We start from the raw sequence: 17,702 nt of genomic DNA, 5'->3' as shown, positions 1-17,702 counted from the left end.
AGAAGTCCACGCTACGCGAGGCAGACCAACAGTGACCGACCAGAGGCTCACCTCAAACTAGTCTCACCCTCGTTGATTTTTCGAAACTTGTAAGATTGATTTTGATTATTGATATCCTTGTCCACTATCATTAACTTAGATAGTCACATATATTATATTTATAGGTGTCAACGTAAACAATTGGCCAACGAAAAAATGTTAAATAATTAAATTTATACATCGCATGCAAGTGGTCGCTGATAGTTATATGTACCTTTAACGAGTTACCGTTTATAAGAGATATAGACATACCTGTAACGGGATATAGCAAACAACTGTCATAGCCAAACGGCCAAAGCCGGAGGGGAGAAGTTGGCCAGAGTAAAGGCAGGTTACGCCAAAGACGACCGTGCAGAATAATCGTGCCGGTCAATTATGCACGAATAAAAAGGCCTAAAACGCCCAAAAAAATTGACTGTCATATCTAACTCATACTACACTACTACCCTTGCAGTAGAAGGTGCTGTAAAAAGCACCTACTAATAGAGCAGAAGAAAAGTTTAACTAAACAGCTTTTTTCTCATTCTTGATCTTGAGGAGGTACCATAAGAAAAGTTTAACTAAGCAAATGGTTATATAAACTTTGGAATGAAGAGGGAGTCTGGCAAAATTTGTTAAAAAGGAAATACCTATCAAAGAAAAATTTGACTCGTGTAGAGAAAAAACCAGGGGATTCTCATTTCTGGTCAGGACTCATGATGGTTAAGAACACCTTCCTTTCTTGTGGATCATTAAAAGTGCATAATGGGACTTATGTCAGATTCTGGGAGGATCAATGGAACGGGAATACTCCCTTTGCTGCTCGCTACCCGACCCTATACAACCTTGTGATAAACAAGAATGAATCAGTGGCAGGGGTTATGAGTAAAAGACCTCTAAAAGTGTCCTTTAGGAGGGCAATTGTGGGACATAATTTAAAAGCATGGTTGGAAGTGGTCTCAAAGATTATACCAATAAAATTGACCGAACAAAATGATACCTTTTGGTGGGAGGCACAAAAGAATGGGTGTTTCTCGGTTAACTCAATGTACAAAGCAATCATGTATAGGGAAGTTGTTCCTAAAAAGGACATGATTTGGAAACTCAGAATACCACTAAAAATTAAAATTTTCATGTGGTACTTAAAGAGTGGAGTAATTTTAACGAAGGATAATTTAGCCAAAAGGAAGTGGAAGGGTAGTGTTAGATGTTGTTTCTGTGAATATAACGAATCAATTTCAACACCTTTTCTTTGATTGTATTTTGGCAAGATTCATGTGGAACGCAGTCCTTATATCTTTTGGAATTCACCCGCCGAGGAATGTTGCTAGTATGTTTGGCAATTGGCTAAAAGGGGTTCAGCCCAAGCTAAGAGATGAAATCTTTGTGGGGATTGCAGCTTTGTGTTGGGCAGTTTGGTTAGGCCGGAATGATGTAGTCTTTATTGGCTCCAATACTAATTTTTTGTTGCAGGTGATTTTCAGGGGGACCTTCTGGGCAAGACAGTGGTCTTTGTTGCTTAAGGAGGAAGAGGGCCAAAAGATGAGAGAAGGTTGCTTGATGCTGGAGAAGAGAGTCTCTGGCTTTTTCGCAATGAAGGGGTGGAACTTAAGGAAAAGATTAGGAGATTAATTCTCTCTTGTTTTCTTATGTGGTCCGGATGAAGCTTTGTATTAGCCTTTTAAAATTTGGTGTTGCTAGAGCCTAAGTGCTCTGGCATAATTGCTTGAGATGGTGTTAAACCTTTTTGTAAGGGTGTGAGTATATGTACTCTTGTAAGTTGCATTGGGGCTGCGTACATCCTTTTTCGGTGTAGAGGCCAGTTTAATCCATTATCTAAAAAAAATAAGATATCACTTTTTTCTATATAAAATTTGATACCTTCTAATACCTAACGTACCTTCTAGTATCTAAGATACCAAGAGATATCAAATTTTACATAGAAAACAGTGGTATCTCTTGGTATCTTCTCAAGAATAGTAAAATTGTTCTTAACTAAAATACCAAACGCTAACATGACCATGATGAGGCAAACTATGCGTTCTGCCGTTTTCATAGTTCACAAAGCCAACCAAATACATACACCAATTCGCAGTTATATTAAGAACTTATTCAGGAACTGGTCTATTACAAAATCTCTGTCCAAAGTTTGTTCTGCAGAGCCGGGAGCGAAGAGCTTGCCTTTTGACAGCGCCGATCGAGTTGCTCTGTACTCAGCAAGATGCCGAGATTTTCCTTTTCGACGTTCCCATTCCTCTGGACTCATGAGAGCTTCACCCTTTCTTATCAATACTACTTCTTCCTCCGTTTTGCGGTGTAAAACTTTCTAGCATTGTTTAAATTTATATAAATATTAATGAATCTTGACACATATATAAATTATATACATTAATCAATGAATAAATTTAGGTAAAGTTAAAAAGTATATAGTCTTATCGTTTCTACACTTACCAGTCCCACTGACTAGTGTTGTGCCTAATGTCGTGTGTCCACTGTCGCAGTTTGCATTCTGCAAACAGCAGGTAAACTAATCGAGTAACACCCAATCAGCTCAGCTTCGTACGGCCACCGGGATGAAGGGATCATCATGTTGGCCAATGATAACATTTTTGCAATTGGTTTTCATTACAAGTGGATCAAGTTGTATATTTGGGTAATTCGGGAAGTGGATTCATGTGTCGTCGCTTCTTGCACGCTATTCAAATGGTCATAAATGATTTCAGAAAAATTAGATAGCACCGATTAATGCGATATGTATTCATTCAGCACTAACATATAAGGTCAAATTAATCCATCATATATAAGAGACCAAAATTAATAACAAGTCCAGCGACGAATGTGTGTAATCTTTTTGTCTATTTTTTTTCAAATATATACATTAAATTTGATGTTATATGTTTGTGAAGAGGTGTGTTCTAGAATACTCTATATTGTCTAGGGTTTTCATAATTTTAGACCGCTTGGGAAAATGATCATGCTGGCCCTTAAGGTTATAAATCATTTTTCGTTCCTGCATATGGCCTCCCAGTCACCGATCGAACTGGATAGGCAAATACCACTCCGATTATAACATTTGGTTTTTATGACAAGTGGATAAAGTGGAATGCCCACACAATTTGCTTCCAAGTCACCTGCCAAAACCTCTGAACATTCATGACTAATGACGCAACGAACAATGTGCAGTTGTGCATTAGCAAGAAACCGAAACCTAACAGGCAATACACAATATATATATACATGTACATACACACCTGAATGAGCTCCACTATCGCTTGGTGTCCAAACCACTCTCAGACAGATTCTCAGTTTGCTCCTAATTCCATGGCGCTTCTTGGCAATCTCAGCAGCCTTAGTGTCAAGAAGCAGTACTGCAACACCAGATGCCTGATCCCTACCATCTCCCTCCTCCTCCTCGTCACCGTCCTCGCCATCTCAAACGCATACTTCCCCTTCCCGATGAGTAAACCGCGCGCACCGCCGACTTGGCTGTCTTCTTCTTCTTCCTTCTCCGACGTGCCGGATGCCGACGGCGAGGCCTGTGACATATTTAGGGGCAAATGGGTGCCGAACCCTCATGCTCCTTACTACACCAACAACTCCTGCACTATACACGAGCACTATGACTGTATGAAGTACGGCAAACCGGACCTCGGCTTCGTGCGATGGCGGTGGCGTCCCGACGGTTGCGACCTCCCCCGCCTCGACCCGGCGAGCTTCCTCTCCGCCATGAGGGGAAAGACCATTGCCTTCATCGGGGACTCCCTCGCCAGGAACCACATGAACTCCCTCATCTGTCTCCTGACCAGGGTAAAAACCGTGCCGGATTTGCTACAGTAAATACACTACGATCCGAACCGTTGAGGACGGCTTGATCGGACGGTCAGAAATGGGCCAGCACGCATCAGGGGGGTGTGACCTGTGTTCGATCTTGGCCTGCAGGTGGCGGAGCCGACGGTGAGCTGGCCGAGCAGCGAGCACATGGTGTACCACTACGGCGGCGGCAATGGCGGTGGCTACAACTTCACCGTCGTCAGCTTCTGGGCGCCGTTCCTGGTCCGGAACGAGCTCGTCGACCCGGACGGGCCGGCGCACACGGGCCTGTGGAACCTGTACCTCGACGAGCCCGACGCCGTGTGGGCAGCGCACGTCGGGGAGCTCGACTACGCCGTCGTGTCGGCGTCGAGCTGGTTCTACCGGCCGGCGATGCTGTACGAGGCCGGGCGGCTCGTCGGGTGCAGCCACTGCCTGCTCCCCAACGTCACCGACCTCACGCTGCGGTACGCGCTCCGCATGGCCACGCGCGCCGCGCTCCGCGCCGTGGGCGGCGGCGCCGGCGAGGGCAGGTTCCGCGGCACCGCCGTGCTGCGGACCGTGTCGCCGTCGCAGTACGAGGGCGGCGAGTGGAACAAGGACGGCAACTGCCTCCGTACGCGGCCGTACCGGCGCGGCGAGAAGAGGCTCCAGGGCATCGAGTTCGACTTCCACACCCTGCAGGTTCTTGATTCCTCTTTGCTTCCATTGATCCATTGGTCTTGCTCTTCTTCTTGCTAGGAACGTGTGTTCCCCGATCAGTGATCGCTCGTGTGTGCAGGTGGAGGAGTTCGAGGTGGCGGAGACGGCGGCGAGCGGTGGCGGCGGCGCGGTGAGGATGATGCTGATGGACACGACGGAGGCGATGATACTGAGGGCCGACGCGCACCCGAGCAAGTACAGGGGATGGACGCGGCGGAAGGGGTGGATGAAGGAGTACTTCACCATCGCCAACGACTGCGTGCACTGGTGCCTCCCCGGCGCCATCGACGCCTGGAATGACATGCTTGCCCACATGCTGCTCACATCGCCAAGCTAGGGAAGAACTAATATTTGATCAAACGCCACGGTCAGTCTCTGGCACACGAAATATATTTATCTTGAATTTAAGGCTGGAATGTCAAAACCACCACTAGAAGTCGTGTGAATTTCTAGCATGTTTGCACAAGCTGAATTCAAATATTTTGGGTCTGTTTAGTTCCCTGGATATGCTCAGTTAGGCTTACATGACTCAGATAGCGTCTAGTTGAGTGTTGGATAGATGCACGGTTGATTTTGTTTGGTCGTTTGCATTAGTTTGTTCCAGATGGATTGAGCTGTAATTTAGTTAGTTGCAGAGAATTTTAAAAAATGCCAACCTGATTCTAAAGAAATAGAGTAAATTCACAGAACTACAGATACTTTGACCAAATTATCTCAAAATTACAGAACTATTGCTTTTTTTTAAGTTACAAAAAGTTGTAGTTTTATGATAAAACTGATGTTAAATATTTATTTTTATGACACGCGTCCAGCGTCCTTTAATATGTAGTTTTGTGATAGTTTGATAGAACTATGTATAGTTTTATGAAATTTACTAAAAAAAACATTGATGAATACAAGTTCTATAAAAATACAATCAACTTACAAGCAGTTTTATCTAAAAAATACAATCGCTATTAGGGATCCCTCCCTTCCACCCGGTTAATAACGTGGTGGATCTAGAATGCAGATGGTCACTAGGCTATCCATATGGTTCCTGGGGTAAAGGGCGTGGTCTTTTTTATTATTTTTAAAAAGTATCTCAATATACCAAGAATTTTAGTATAAATTTTTGGTATCTTAAGGTACCACACATTTAGACTAAAAAATGTGGTACCTTGAGACACTTGATGGTAAAAAAGCTCAAACGGTGTTGGCACGACGTTTGGAGGAGAAGCAGCAGTACTGCTCCCACCAGGACCACTGGACCAGGTAGGAGGGTACTTTTGTTCTCCTGCTGCCTCCCTCACTTCTAGTTGCAGTTGCAGGTGCCATTTGGGGTTGTGTGGATACTTCATTTTTGAAGAAAAAAAACGCATGTCGCGTGAAGATTCGTTTGTTTCGATTGGCATCTACTATTTATTTATGGCCTGATGGCAAATTGCAGATTGTGAGTTGATTGTCCTAAAGTTCTTCTGCAAAATCGGCTAATATCTGTTTCACTGGTTTGTGAAAATTATGGCGAAATTACTCTTATAGGAAAACGTGTTAGAAATTTGGATCAATGCAAGTAATGTTGTCTGAAAATTACTATTGACTGAGTGCAAGCTGGCGGAAAGAGCAATCCCTTCATCGTTAGGTTTTTTAAAGAAAAACGAAACATCATATTACAAACAAAAAATAATTAACTTAGAGAATTTATATATATGTATTCTTAGCTATCTATAAACAAAGATTGAAAAATAAACTATGATAAAAAAATCCAAAAATCAACTCTATATTTAAGTTTTAACATTCAAAATTTGTGTTTATAAGCATAAGAAAAAATGAGGTTGCAAAAGTTCCATCCACAATCAATTTAAGCAATTCATAGGGGCAAAATAGTCTTTTTTGTCCAATTAACTGAGGCATGCTACCAGGAGACTGACAGCGATTATATTTCTAGAACAAAGTTGTTGCTACGATGATATTTTCTACAACTTGTATTCATCAATGATATTTCTTACAATTATAAACATTCGTCAATAATATTTCTTATAATTTCTCTAATGTACCATCTATACGAGCCTAAACCGACCCAATGCCCAATCTTTCTAAAAATCGGAACAAATCTATTCCATTTATTTTATATTATAAGATGTTTTGACTTTTTAATAACAAATTTCTTTTAAATTTGATTATGTTTATAAAAAACTATCAATATTTTTTAACACAAAACAAATATAATAACAAAATATATTAAGTATTAGAATTAATAAAACTAATTTAGTGTTGTAAATATTGCTACATTTTCTATAAATCTGGTCAAACAACTTATACTATGAAAAAAAAAGTTAAAATTTCCTATAATTTAAAACCGAGCAACTAATTGGATACTATAATGCTGTTGCGTGACAAATCTAGAAGCACGAACGCAAGGAACCATCGTGCTGATTCGAAGTGGTGATCGAACAGTACGTTGAACTCAAATTTACCGATCTCGACAGGCAGTCAACGATAGATGGAGAGACGAGACACAAAGGAATACCTGCTGCTAGATTAGCTTACAGGTGGCCGGTGCCCATGGTCTCGAACAACCACACCTGGTTAGCACTCGGATTCTTCCCATTTCGCCATGACCGAGTAATAAACAGGTGGTTATGTCAAACTGCACGCGTGGAATCCACCATCACAAGTGTACGCCGCATGCTAATTACGTACTCAAATGCAAGAACTGCAAATTAAAGAAGAAAAATAATTCGATGCATATATGTCAATGATCATGAGAATATATATGAGATCGCGAGTTAGCTAGATGTTGACCTATATACAGATCGTGGTGATGAAGTTTCACGAGGTCAAGCTGCCGTCTGTAGCTCAGCACAGCCTACGCTATGTGCTTCCCGCCGCCGCCGCCGCCACCGTGGCGTGCGTTCTGGTGCTCGCCGCCGTCGGAATGCCCGGCCGCGTGCCGCCGCTGCGGCTGCTGATGCCGCCGGAGGCGACGAACACGACGGGTTGTGATATCTTTAAGGGGGAGTGGGTGCCGGACCCGGCGGCCGGCGAGCTGCCGTACACCAGCGAGAGCTGCCCGGTGATACATGGGCATTATGATTGCATGCGGTACGGCCGGCCGGATGTTGGGTATGTTGGGTGGCGGTGGCGGCCCGACGGCGGGTGCGAGCTGCAGCGGCTCGACGCGGCGTGGTTCCTCGCCGCGATGAGGGGCAGGTCGGTGGCGTTCGTCGGGGACTCGCTGGCCAGGAACCAGATGCAGTCGCTGGTGTGCCTCCTCTCGCGCGCCGAGCGGCCGGCGCCGTGGACGAACGGCAGCTACGTGTACCGCTTCGAGCGGCACGGCTTCACCGTCGCCGCCTTCTGGTCGCCGTTCCTCGTCCGCGCCGTCGAGACGGACCCGGACGGCCCGACGGGGAACGGCGCAGGCCTGTGGAGCCTCCACCTCGACGAGCCCGACGCCGACTGGGCGGCGCACGTCGGCACGTTCGACTACGTCGTCGTCTCCGGCGGGAGCTGGTTCTACCGGCCATCGATGTTCTACGACCGCGGCGGCCGCCTCGTCGGCTGCAACAACTGCCAGGTCCCGAACGTCACCGACCTCACCCTCCGCTACTCCCTCCGCATGGCGTTCCGGAGCGCGCTCCGGGCGGCGGCGGCAGCGGCGCCGGACCGCCGCGCCACCCGGACGGTGATCCTCCGGACGATCTCGCCGTCGCACTACGAGAACGGGACGTGGAACGAGCACGGGGACTGCCTCCGGACGCGGCCGGCCCGGCGCGGCGAGTGGGAGATAAACGCCCTGGAGAAGGACATGCGCCGGATACAGGTCGAGGAGCTGGCGGCGGCGGCGGCGGCGGAGGCCAAGAGAGGGGAGGCGGCGGCGAGGATGCTGCTGATGGACGCGACGGAGGCCATGGCGCAGCGGCCGGACGCCCACCCGAGCAAGTACCGGCTGTGGCAGCCGGACAAGTTCAAGGTGTCGCGCGACTGCGTGCACTGGTGCATGCCCGGTGCCATGGACGCCTGCAACGACATGCTGTCCCACATGCTAATAGAGTGATTGATACGCCGTGGGGCTTAGGGCCGGCCTGTGCGCATTATTATTCGTGCCACGCTTCTAAAAATACAGAATTCTTTTTCAAACATTTTCAAATCAGCATTGTTTACGTAATTTGATTCAAAATAGTTTCAGCTTTATGATATATTATGTATATGGGGGAAATTGTGTTTTTTACCCTATTTTAAAGTCTAATCCTGTTTTTAACTTTGTTTATCCGACCCGCCTTTCGAAAATAAAACTACCATCTGACACTGTTCCATAAAGTCATATTTAACGGTGTTAAAATCAGGGCCAAAATGTCACTTGTGTCCTTGCTATTTGTACCCTACCTACTTAAGATTTTGTTTATTCAATAAATTTTACAAAAAATAGATAAAGCCTTGATAAGTGTAGTATAAATCTTTGAGAAATTATTGTCAAATAAGTATGGGTACAAATGATATTTTGGACTTGAGTTTAACACTGTTAAGTTTTTCATGGAATAAAGTCAACGATAATTTTATTTTCAAAAAGCGGGGTCGAATAAGAAAAGTTGGAAAAACATGATCAGATTGGTATTTAAACTTCAAAACAGGGTCAAAAGACACAATTATTCCTATATATACCATCTGTATAAACTAGTGTCCATAATCTATTCAATTAACCATTTTAAACGGGTCTATTAGTCACTTTGTTTCATAAATCAAATCTCCTCAATTAGCAAACGTTGGGCGATGAAAGGGCACATGGTCCAGTAGTTATGATGATCTAAGTAACATTTCATGGTTCTGAGTTCAGTTTTTTTATATGTAAAAAGATTGCATATATTCGGTTGAATGTAGAGGTCAGGTAAAAGAAATACTATCCCTAAAACAAAATCATTTGTTGGTCCAGCTAGCTATCATGCAGTTCATCAGCAATCAGTAGGCCTTGGGCCTTGGCCGACTAGCAAGGAGCAGCAGCATCAGCACGATAGAAAGGTTTTAGTCCCACCTCGGGAACTAGAGGAGACAAGAACTTTAGAAGGTGAATAGCCTGATGACTAGTAAAATTAGTGTCACTAATTTTTCTTTAAGGATAAAAGCTTGCAGTGTAGATTTGCTTCATCAAAATTGAGTTAGGTCTAGAATTCTTTGAGCCTCGCTGTTACAATGGCAATGGCCCTGTTCATCTTTTTCTATTGACTGAGAGGGAGAAGCATGCCACTAAAAAGATGTTTGGTTCGTAGTGTTTGCGCAATCCCAACAACCTAAATTATACTACCTTCGTTTCGTAACATGAGATGTTTGATTTTTGGTTGCAACGTTTGATCATTCGTCTTATTTAAAAATTTAGTACAAATATAAAAAATAACAATCGTGTTTAAAGTTCTTTTGATAATAAAGTAAGCCACAAGCAAAATAAATAATATTTACATAATTTTTTAAATAAGACAAATGATCAAACATTACAAGTAAAAAAGTAAAACATCTTAACGAATAGAGTAGCAAACAAGCTATATTAGGTCGCAAGCTAAGGATGCTGGCTTTAGAGCAATACCGTTAGGGGAGAGGGGGCGCGGAAGCCCAACAATACGGTAGCAATCTAGTAGTGTAACATCCCCAAGACTTAATAGGATTTGATAGATACTCATACCAACAAGTTGCAACTTCTTTTTCGGAAGCTTATCTCAAGAGAACTCTAAGGTTAAGCGTGTTTGGCCTGGAGCAATTTTGGGATGGGTGACCGACCGTAAGGTTAAGCGTGTTTGGCTTGGAGCAATTTTGGGATGGGTGACCGACCGTAAGGTTAAGCGTGTTTGGCCTGGAGCAATTTTGGGATGGGTGACCGACCGAGAAGTTGTTCCCGGGTGCGCTGGAGCAATTTTGGGATGGGTGACCGACCGAGAAGTTGTTCCCGGGTGCGTAGGAAGTTGTTCGAGAAGTTGTTCCCGGGTGCGTAGGAAGTTGTTCCCGGGTGCGTAGGAGGTTGTGCAGGAAAGTCAGTCTTGATGTTCTAGAGCACGGAAAGACATGTTGGTTGTGCAGGAAAATCACGGAAAGACATGTTGGTTGTGCAGGAAAGTCAGTCTTCATGTTCTAGAGCACGGAAAGACATGTGTTGGTTATGTGAAGGAAGTCTTGATGTCCTAAAGCATAGGCCTAGCCCAGGGGTTCCTGGGTCGGGGCGAGCCTCGGACAAATCTTAAAGCAATCATATCAATTAAAACTCACATAGATTATTGAATAATAAATATGTGGTTAAGAAATAGCCGACCTCAATGGTAGATTCATGATGTGAGGATTAGGTAGCCTGCACAACTCATGATTAGCCCCTAATTAACCAGGAAGTTAATTCTCACGGTAGGCACATGACCACATAGATAGAGATAATTAACTAACGAGCTAGCTTTCTGTCGTCGTTGTTGCATTGCACCTAATTTAACTAGCTTGACCGTGCGTTGCGTCTCAGCTCACCAATTTTGTACGGCTGCAAATGCAAGGTAGCATTATATTATATATATTTACTCCCCTGGTTTTGTATGATAAAACCATGCACCGTTGTGCGCGACTGTCAATATATAGCTGGGCAAATCCTATCATATCGTGCTGACGAAAGGAGGTCCGTGTAGTGTCAACTTTCACATATAAAATTGGGACTAGCAATTCCATTTTCCTAGCTAAGCTGCTCCATACATATCCATTAATTATCCAGTGGCAGCAAGACAACTTATCCAAAGGCATTATCCGACTAATTAAGCACCAAAAATATATCTCCACTGTCTTTTAAAGTAGATGATGCCATTAGTTTTTATTATGAAGTTTTATCATTCGTCAGGTTAAAAAGTTCAGTGTAAATATGAAAATGCAAGTAATAATTAAAGTTAATTTAATGATAAAATAAGTACAATAAAAATAAATTATACTTACCTAAATCGATCTTTAAAATAGAACGAGTGATAAAACAAAAATCAGCATCTTTATCTGGTTGAAAAGGGATGGAGCACTTAAATACTGCCCTACTTCATCGTCTATCTGTACCCTTTCCTTAAAGGAACTCTATCTGCAATTTAATATGGAAATTGATTTAGCTTTGTCTATTACTAGTTGCACTTGGTAGTAGAAGAGTGAGGTACGAGAGAGGCGATTTTACTTTGTTTCTCAGTTTGTGGTTGTTCTGCTGTTTCATGTCCCTGTTGCGGTTACATTGTTTTGAAGACATTGCGACCGAGAATTAAATTTACAATGATTATAATTTAGTCTGCAAATCAATTTAAGGCTATAAAGTAATATGTTATATCTACCTTTTTTGGAAGCAGCAGGAGCTCGATCTACTTTATCAATTAAAGAGAAATAGTTTTGGTGAAAACATCTCTGTCTTAAAGACCTTGTTTGTTTGCAGAGATTTTTTTAGTCCCTGTCACATCAAATGTTTGGACACTAATTAGAAGTATTAAACATGGACTATTAATAAAATTCATCTCATACTCTGGACTATTTCGCGAGACGAATCTATTGAGCCTAATTACTGCATGATTAGCGAATGTGATGCTACAGTAAACATTCGCTAATCATAGATTAATTAGGCTTTAAAAAATTATCTAATGAAATAGTCTGTATTTTTACAATTAGTTTTGTTATTGGTATATATTTAATACTCCTAATTAACATCCAAACATCTGATATGACAAAAATTAAAAAAGTCCATGTATTCAAGCAGCCCGGTCTCTAGCTCACCTACTGGCGGACCCAGCAAATGAGGTACAGTCCTATTGCATGGGGGAATTGTAGGCTTAAGGCTACGAAGATACTCCGTCTGTTTGACAATATAAGACTTTTTGAAAATTGCTATATATACGACTCAACCATCGGACTTACATATGACTCAACCATCCAACAGCTACGATGTCACTCACTTAACCCCCTTTGCCTAATCAATAGTCGCAATGTTTCAGTCGTACACAGGTAATATAATTGGATCGTACGTATAGCGAGACTGAGACTTTCTAGCTTTGACTAGATTCATGTGGATGCTAATGAACCTAGACATATATATAAATTATATACATTCATCAATTGATGAATTTAGATAAGGCTAGAAATTCTTACAATATGAAAAGGAGGTAGTATCTATTTGTCACATCCTTCTTTGGGCGGTAATATTATCCTTTCTAAAACATAGATTAAAAAATGTTTATCAGTTACTCTTTTGGTATTTTAATATATTACTGTTGACTTCTTGGCATATATTTGATCATTGTTTTATTTAAAAAACTTACCTAATTCTCATTTATTTTATTGTAGTTATATTTATACTAAATGTGTTTAATTATAACTTATACTTTTGCATAATAGCACAAAATTTTTGAATGAAATGAATAGTCAAACATATATACAAAAAGTGATGACATCATGTGTTAGGCCATTCCAAATGGTCCTTTCATTTGGTATTAATTAGGTGCCACATCAGATTTTTTGTTGACATGACAAAAATTTAATTAGGAAAGAGAAGAGAACCCTTTCATCCTAGTGAAAGGCCCGTGACGTTGTTTCTAAGCAAATGAAAGCCGAATTAAAGTCCATTGAGTTCAAAACTTTCTTTCATCTATATCTCGTACGGGGTCCACCTTCTATTTTTCTCAAATACAGCAATTACTCTCATGCAGAAATTGAATAGTCTATCAAGTCTATGAAACTTTAAAATAAAAAAGACCACTGAGAGATGCCCTTTCATTTGATAGAACAAAAATAAAATATTGATATGTCACACTTAAAAAGTGTGAAGTGAAAGGACCGTTGAGAATAGCCTTAAAAAATGGAGAGAGTATTAAAATGTTTGAATGCGGTTACATCAAACAAGATTACTATAATCCATCTCAATACAAAAACTAACTAAGCTTACATTTAAAACATCCTAGCAAGGCATATATATGCACATGTTGGATCGACTTGCAGCACCGAACTGTTATGTTTGTTCCCTTCTTTCACGATCACTTTGATCGTCAGCATTTCATCCTGTCATGATGAGTGTGTAGTGTTAACTACTTCACTTAGTGCCTAGCTTCCTGATCAACTAATTAATTAGCTTTGCATGCTCATCTGGTAATTAATTGACGGTCGCAGTCGTCGTCGTCTCATCTTTGGTTTCTCCTGAGCAATCCATCGCTATATATCTATCTGTCTATGTCCGCATCCAAAGCAAGCAGCGGAAGAAGCGAGATGCATCGATCAATGGCTGCAGCGCATCGAAGTCCACGAGCTACTCGATCTGTCGTAGCTCGACGGCACTAATTAGGTAGCTAGAGTAGTTAATTAGCTAGGATTAATGGCGTCGCCGTCGTCGTCGTCAGTGATCTCCATCTTCCTCCTCGTGGCCGGCGTCGCGCTGATGCTGGTCGTCCACATCATCGTCGTCCTCTGGGCGCTGCGGCGCGGACTCGGCGGCCGGGGGTCGCGCGGCGAGGAGGAGGGGAACGGCGGCGGAGGAGGAGGAGGAGGAGGCAAGGGCCTGTCCGCCGACGAGCTCGCCGCGCTGCCGTGGCACGAGCAGGCCGCGAAGGGCGGCGCAGCAGCAGGCGGCGGGGACTGCTGCGCGGTTTGCCTGGAGGCGCTGGAGGCCGGGGACCGGTGCCGGCGGCTGCCGCGGTGCGAGCACAGCTTCCACGCGCCGTGCGTGGACTCGTGGCTCAGGAAGAGCCGGTGGTGCCCCGTGTGCCGCGCAGACGTGGTGGTGGTTGCCCGGCCGGAGGACGACCGGCCGAAGACGGCGGCGGCGGCGGCGGCGGAGAGGACCACGCTGGAGATCGTCGCCGAAAGATAGCTAGCTAGCTTGCTCTATGTAACTGTAGTAGGAGTAGCTGCTATGGTGTGCTGTGCATGCTTTGCTGAAGCTTGGGAAAGCTTGTGTAAATGTAAATGGTTTCAGTGATGGATCATATAAGGTTATGAAATATGTCCTCGTTTTTTTTACGTGTTCTAAACAATTTATGAGACATGTAAAAAAAAGGGCTATGGTTTCGCTTCTGAGACTTTTTATAAGCTATAATTTAAATTTTAAAATTTAATTTTTGGTTTGTTTTGTAGATTTTTCAACATATATAGTTTATTTTAACATATATGGTCTGGTTCGCACCAACTAACCAAGTTATTATATCAAAGTGAGCAGGTTGTTATATCAGTGACGCAAGTTCATGTATTAATTTTAATATTTACAACAATATATCACATTATTATATTATGGTGAAAGAAAATATATTTTTAACATTTACAATTCAATATTTAAATTATTTGAACCGGTATTTTACTGCGTTTCACAAATCTTTGGAATGTTTCAATGACTAATATTTTATTTCACCATGTACAACTTGAATGAATGACTCACTGATATTAACCGCAACATTTAACCAAACCTTTTTTTTCCCACCAGTTAGGCACCCCGACAAAAGGCCGCTTCATACAGGCCGAAGCCATATGCATGTCTAAAAGTTTAACTCCAGCTCTGCCCAATCCGTAGGATTTATCAAGGTATTTAAAGCTCGTACAAGCATACTATTTAAGCTTAACATGTAAACATATCATAACTCGTTAGCTAGCAACTATTATATATATATTTATAATTCAAGCAATGATATTACGTAATACATCACGTATAATTTATTAGATTTTATAGATTAATATGCAAGATTGTCAAATCGTCATCCTATTTACAGCTTTGATAGTATGTGATGTATATTCATCCATCGTTTTAACATATTTAACCTGCTCATCCATGTATCCGCAACAAGTATAACCATTATAATTGTAACATATTTAACATGCATTAATTCATGTATTCCACGACAAAGTGTAGGGTATCATGTACATAATATAGTGATAGGCACATACAAGGACGCTAGACATCAATCGTCTATATCACCTTAGGGCATCCCCAACAACTCATTTAAATTTGGCCATCTATATCTTCGTTTGGATGATCATCTAAGCTAGTTTTATCCTTCATATCTATTTGTACTCCACTAGATCATCCATATATGACATTCTCTATATCTCTATAGAGAATAGAGAGAGATCATCTAAATATAAAGGTTCTCTCTCCTAATATGGATAACATCAAAAAATAGATGATAGGATAGTCGTTCTGTTGAAGCTTAGTTTGTAGTCTTCATCCTCTATTTTTAGGATAGAGGATGTGATAGATAAGCTGTTGGGGATGTTCTTACATTTGCATAGAAACTCTTTCATATATATACACCGTAATCAATGTAGAGAGAGTGTTATCATTGAAAGTGCATCTAGCCCCTAAAAGAAGTTTTAGATGATAAATGACAACGCTAGCCAAGCATGTGTGCGCTAATGAGTTATGATTGCAGAGAAGATGAGAGATCATTTCGATTGAAGGATTACTTGATCAAACTTAGAGCATTTGTGACCCGAACCGATGGCTCTACGAAGACGAAGACGCTCGAAGGCGTATTTTATTTTTTCTTTTTGAGTCGTAGGAACTCTATACTACTTAGAGGGGCCACTGGAATCTCTGCATGCATCCTGAAGTAAGCCTAAGCCAAGTGGAGTAAGTTTAGGTCCAGTTGTAGCTTATGCTGTTTTTCCTGAAGCAGGGACAGGACGGTACGGTCCTTGGTCCGGTGACAGGACGGTCCGGTCCTTGGTCCGGTTTCTGCTTGGTCCGGCCCTTTGTACGGTGACAGGACGGTCCGGTCCTTGGTCCGGCCCCTGCTCAACTCGAGTGTGTGGACGGTCCAGCCCTAAGCCGGACAATCCGGTGGCAGGACGGTCTGGACCTTGGTCCGGCCCGTGCTCTGAGTGAGTGAGTTAAGTGTCGGCCGGACGGTCCGGCCCCCTAGCCGGACAGTCCAGTTAGGTTTCTTTTCCAACGGCTAAGTGACGTCTGCCAGCCTATAAAAGGGGCTGTTGAGATGTAGCCGTTGGTGAGGCTTTCAGTTCGAGTTTTCTGGTTGCTAGGGCAAGTTTAGCACCTCTCAAGCCTCCCCACTAACCCAATACACCTCCTAGAGAGATTAATCGTTGGATCATGTCTTAGAGAGAGTGTTAAGGTTAGTGAGTGATAGAGTGTTCATCCTCGGGCGTTGATGGATGCATGTGGAGTCAATGTGGCCTATTACTCTTGGAGATTGATCTCCTAGACGGATAGGCGTCGCCCGCGATCCTCCGATTCGTGTGGATCGCCCGGGAGCAAGTGTGCTTTCTCATAGAAGGCTGCAGGGTAGAGCGAATTGCAATCTAGGGCTGGGCAAGCCGCCTTGATCTTGACCTTGGTGGTCGATCGATTGGGTTGCTAGTCCCTAGTTGTGAATTCGGAGACCCGTGTTGGCCTTGTGGGAGGAAGCCAAGAGAGGGAAAGGATCGAGAGAGATCCCGCTCGCAGGAGCGCCTCAACGGAGAGTAGGATCGAAAGATCCGAACTTCGGGATAAATCTCTCGTGTCTTTATTCTTATGATTTCGTATTCTGTTGTTCCTGCGATCTTTTTGCTGTTTTATTACACACATAATCACATCACGTTCCCAGGAACATCACCGAAAAGGTAGACTGTCAAGTCTACATTTTTCACTGACCGGACGGTCCGGTGTTCTAACCAGGACGGTCCGACCAGAGCTCTCGGTCCAACTCGAGAGTGCCGACCGGACGGTCCGGCCCCTGTATAGAAGTCCAAGAGAGACAGCCTAGGGGGGGCTGAATAGGTGTCCTGAAAAATCTTTCGAATCGGCCCTCTCGGTTTTCAAGGCCGGACAGTCCGGTGTTCAAGGCCGGATGGTTCGGTCGGCCCTCTCGGTTTGGCAGAGCACTTGGACCGGATGGTCCAGCCCCTGGCCGGACGGTCCGGCTCAGTTTCTCTGGCCAGACAGTGAGCTCCGACTGGATGAAGCCACGGAGATTTGGGACACGCTCCGCATCGCTCATGAAGGATCAAGAGTGGTTCGAGAATCCAAGATTGAACTTCTTGAAAGGAAGCTAGGGAGGTTCGTGATGGAAGATGACGAAATACCTCAAGGGATGTATGACCGGATGATGGTCATAGTGAACAAGATCCGTGGCCTTGGGAGTGAAGACATGACGGATCATGTGGTGGTGAAGCGCTTGCTCCGGGCCATTTCACCAAGAAATCCTACCTTGGTGACTTTAATCCGTGAGTCAAGCGGT

At 43.4% G+C, this 17,702-nt stretch overlaps 3 protein-coding genes across 3 annotated transcripts; all 3 read left to right on the top strand.

Moving 5' to 3' along the window:
* The first annotated feature begins 3,298 nt into the window (after positions 1 to 3,298).
* LOC102704429 (protein trichome birefringence-like 20) lies at positions 3,299 to 5,139 on the top strand. Its single transcript, XM_040525544.1, has 3 exons — positions 3,299 to 3,825; positions 3,958 to 4,512; positions 4,610 to 5,139. The coding sequence occupies exons 1-3, from the start codon at positions 3,340 to 3,342 to the stop codon at positions 4,865 to 4,867; spliced, it is 1,299 nt and encodes a 432-aa protein (XP_040381478.1). The 5' UTR covers positions 3,299 to 3,339; the 3' UTR covers positions 4,868 to 5,139.
* Positions 5,140 to 7,326: 2,187 nt separating this feature from the next.
* Positions 7,327 to 8,566, top strand: LOC107304340 (protein trichome birefringence-like 19). Its single transcript, XM_015838058.2, has one exon. It carries the CDS (start codon positions 7,331 to 7,333, stop codon positions 8,564 to 8,566), a length of 1,236 nt encoding a protein of 411 aa, XP_015693544.2. The 5' UTR covers positions 7,327 to 7,330.
* Positions 8,567 to 13,486: 4,920 nt separating this feature from the next.
* On the top strand, positions 13,487 to 14,397 carry LOC121054809 (E3 ubiquitin-protein ligase EL5-like). The gene has a single exon (XM_040525591.1). The coding sequence runs from the start codon at positions 13,850 to 13,852 to the stop codon at positions 14,342 to 14,344; it is 495 nt and encodes a 164-aa protein (XP_040381525.1). The 5' UTR covers positions 13,487 to 13,849; the 3' UTR covers positions 14,345 to 14,397.
* The last annotated feature ends 3,305 nt before the right edge of the window (positions 14,398 to 17,702 follow it).

Source organism: Oryza brachyantha, chromosome 6 (assembly GCF_000231095.2).
Source record: "Oryza brachyantha chromosome 6, ObraRS2, whole genome shotgun sequence".
NCBI lineage: Eukaryota > Viridiplantae > Streptophyta > Magnoliopsida > Poales > Poaceae > Oryza > Oryza brachyantha.
Note: the sequence above shows the minus strand (reverse complement) of the source record. Positions and strands in the feature narration are given on the sequence as shown.

Bases quoted from the DNA above. Each gene is read 5' to 3' on its own strand.
- LOC102704429 (XM_040525544.1), top strand. From the start codon at position 3,340: ATGGCGCTTCTTGGCAATCTCAGCAGCCTTAGTGTCAAGAAGCAGTAC. The intron at 3,826-3,957 runs GTAAAAACCGTG...CTTGGCCTGCAG, and splicing joins TCATCTGTCTCCTGACCAGG to GTGGCGGAGCCGACGGTGAG. The intron at 4,513-4,609 runs GTTCTTGATTCC...TCGTGTGTGCAG, and splicing joins TCGACTTCCACACCCTGCAG to GTGGAGGAGTTCGAGGTGGC.
- LOC107304340 (XM_015838058.2), top strand. From the start codon at position 7,331: ATGAAGTTTCACGAGGTCAAGCTGCCGTCTGTAGCTCAGCACAGCCTA.
- LOC121054809 (XM_040525591.1), top strand. From the start codon at position 13,850: ATGGCGTCGCCGTCGTCGTCGTCAGTGATCTCCATCTTCCTCCTCGTG.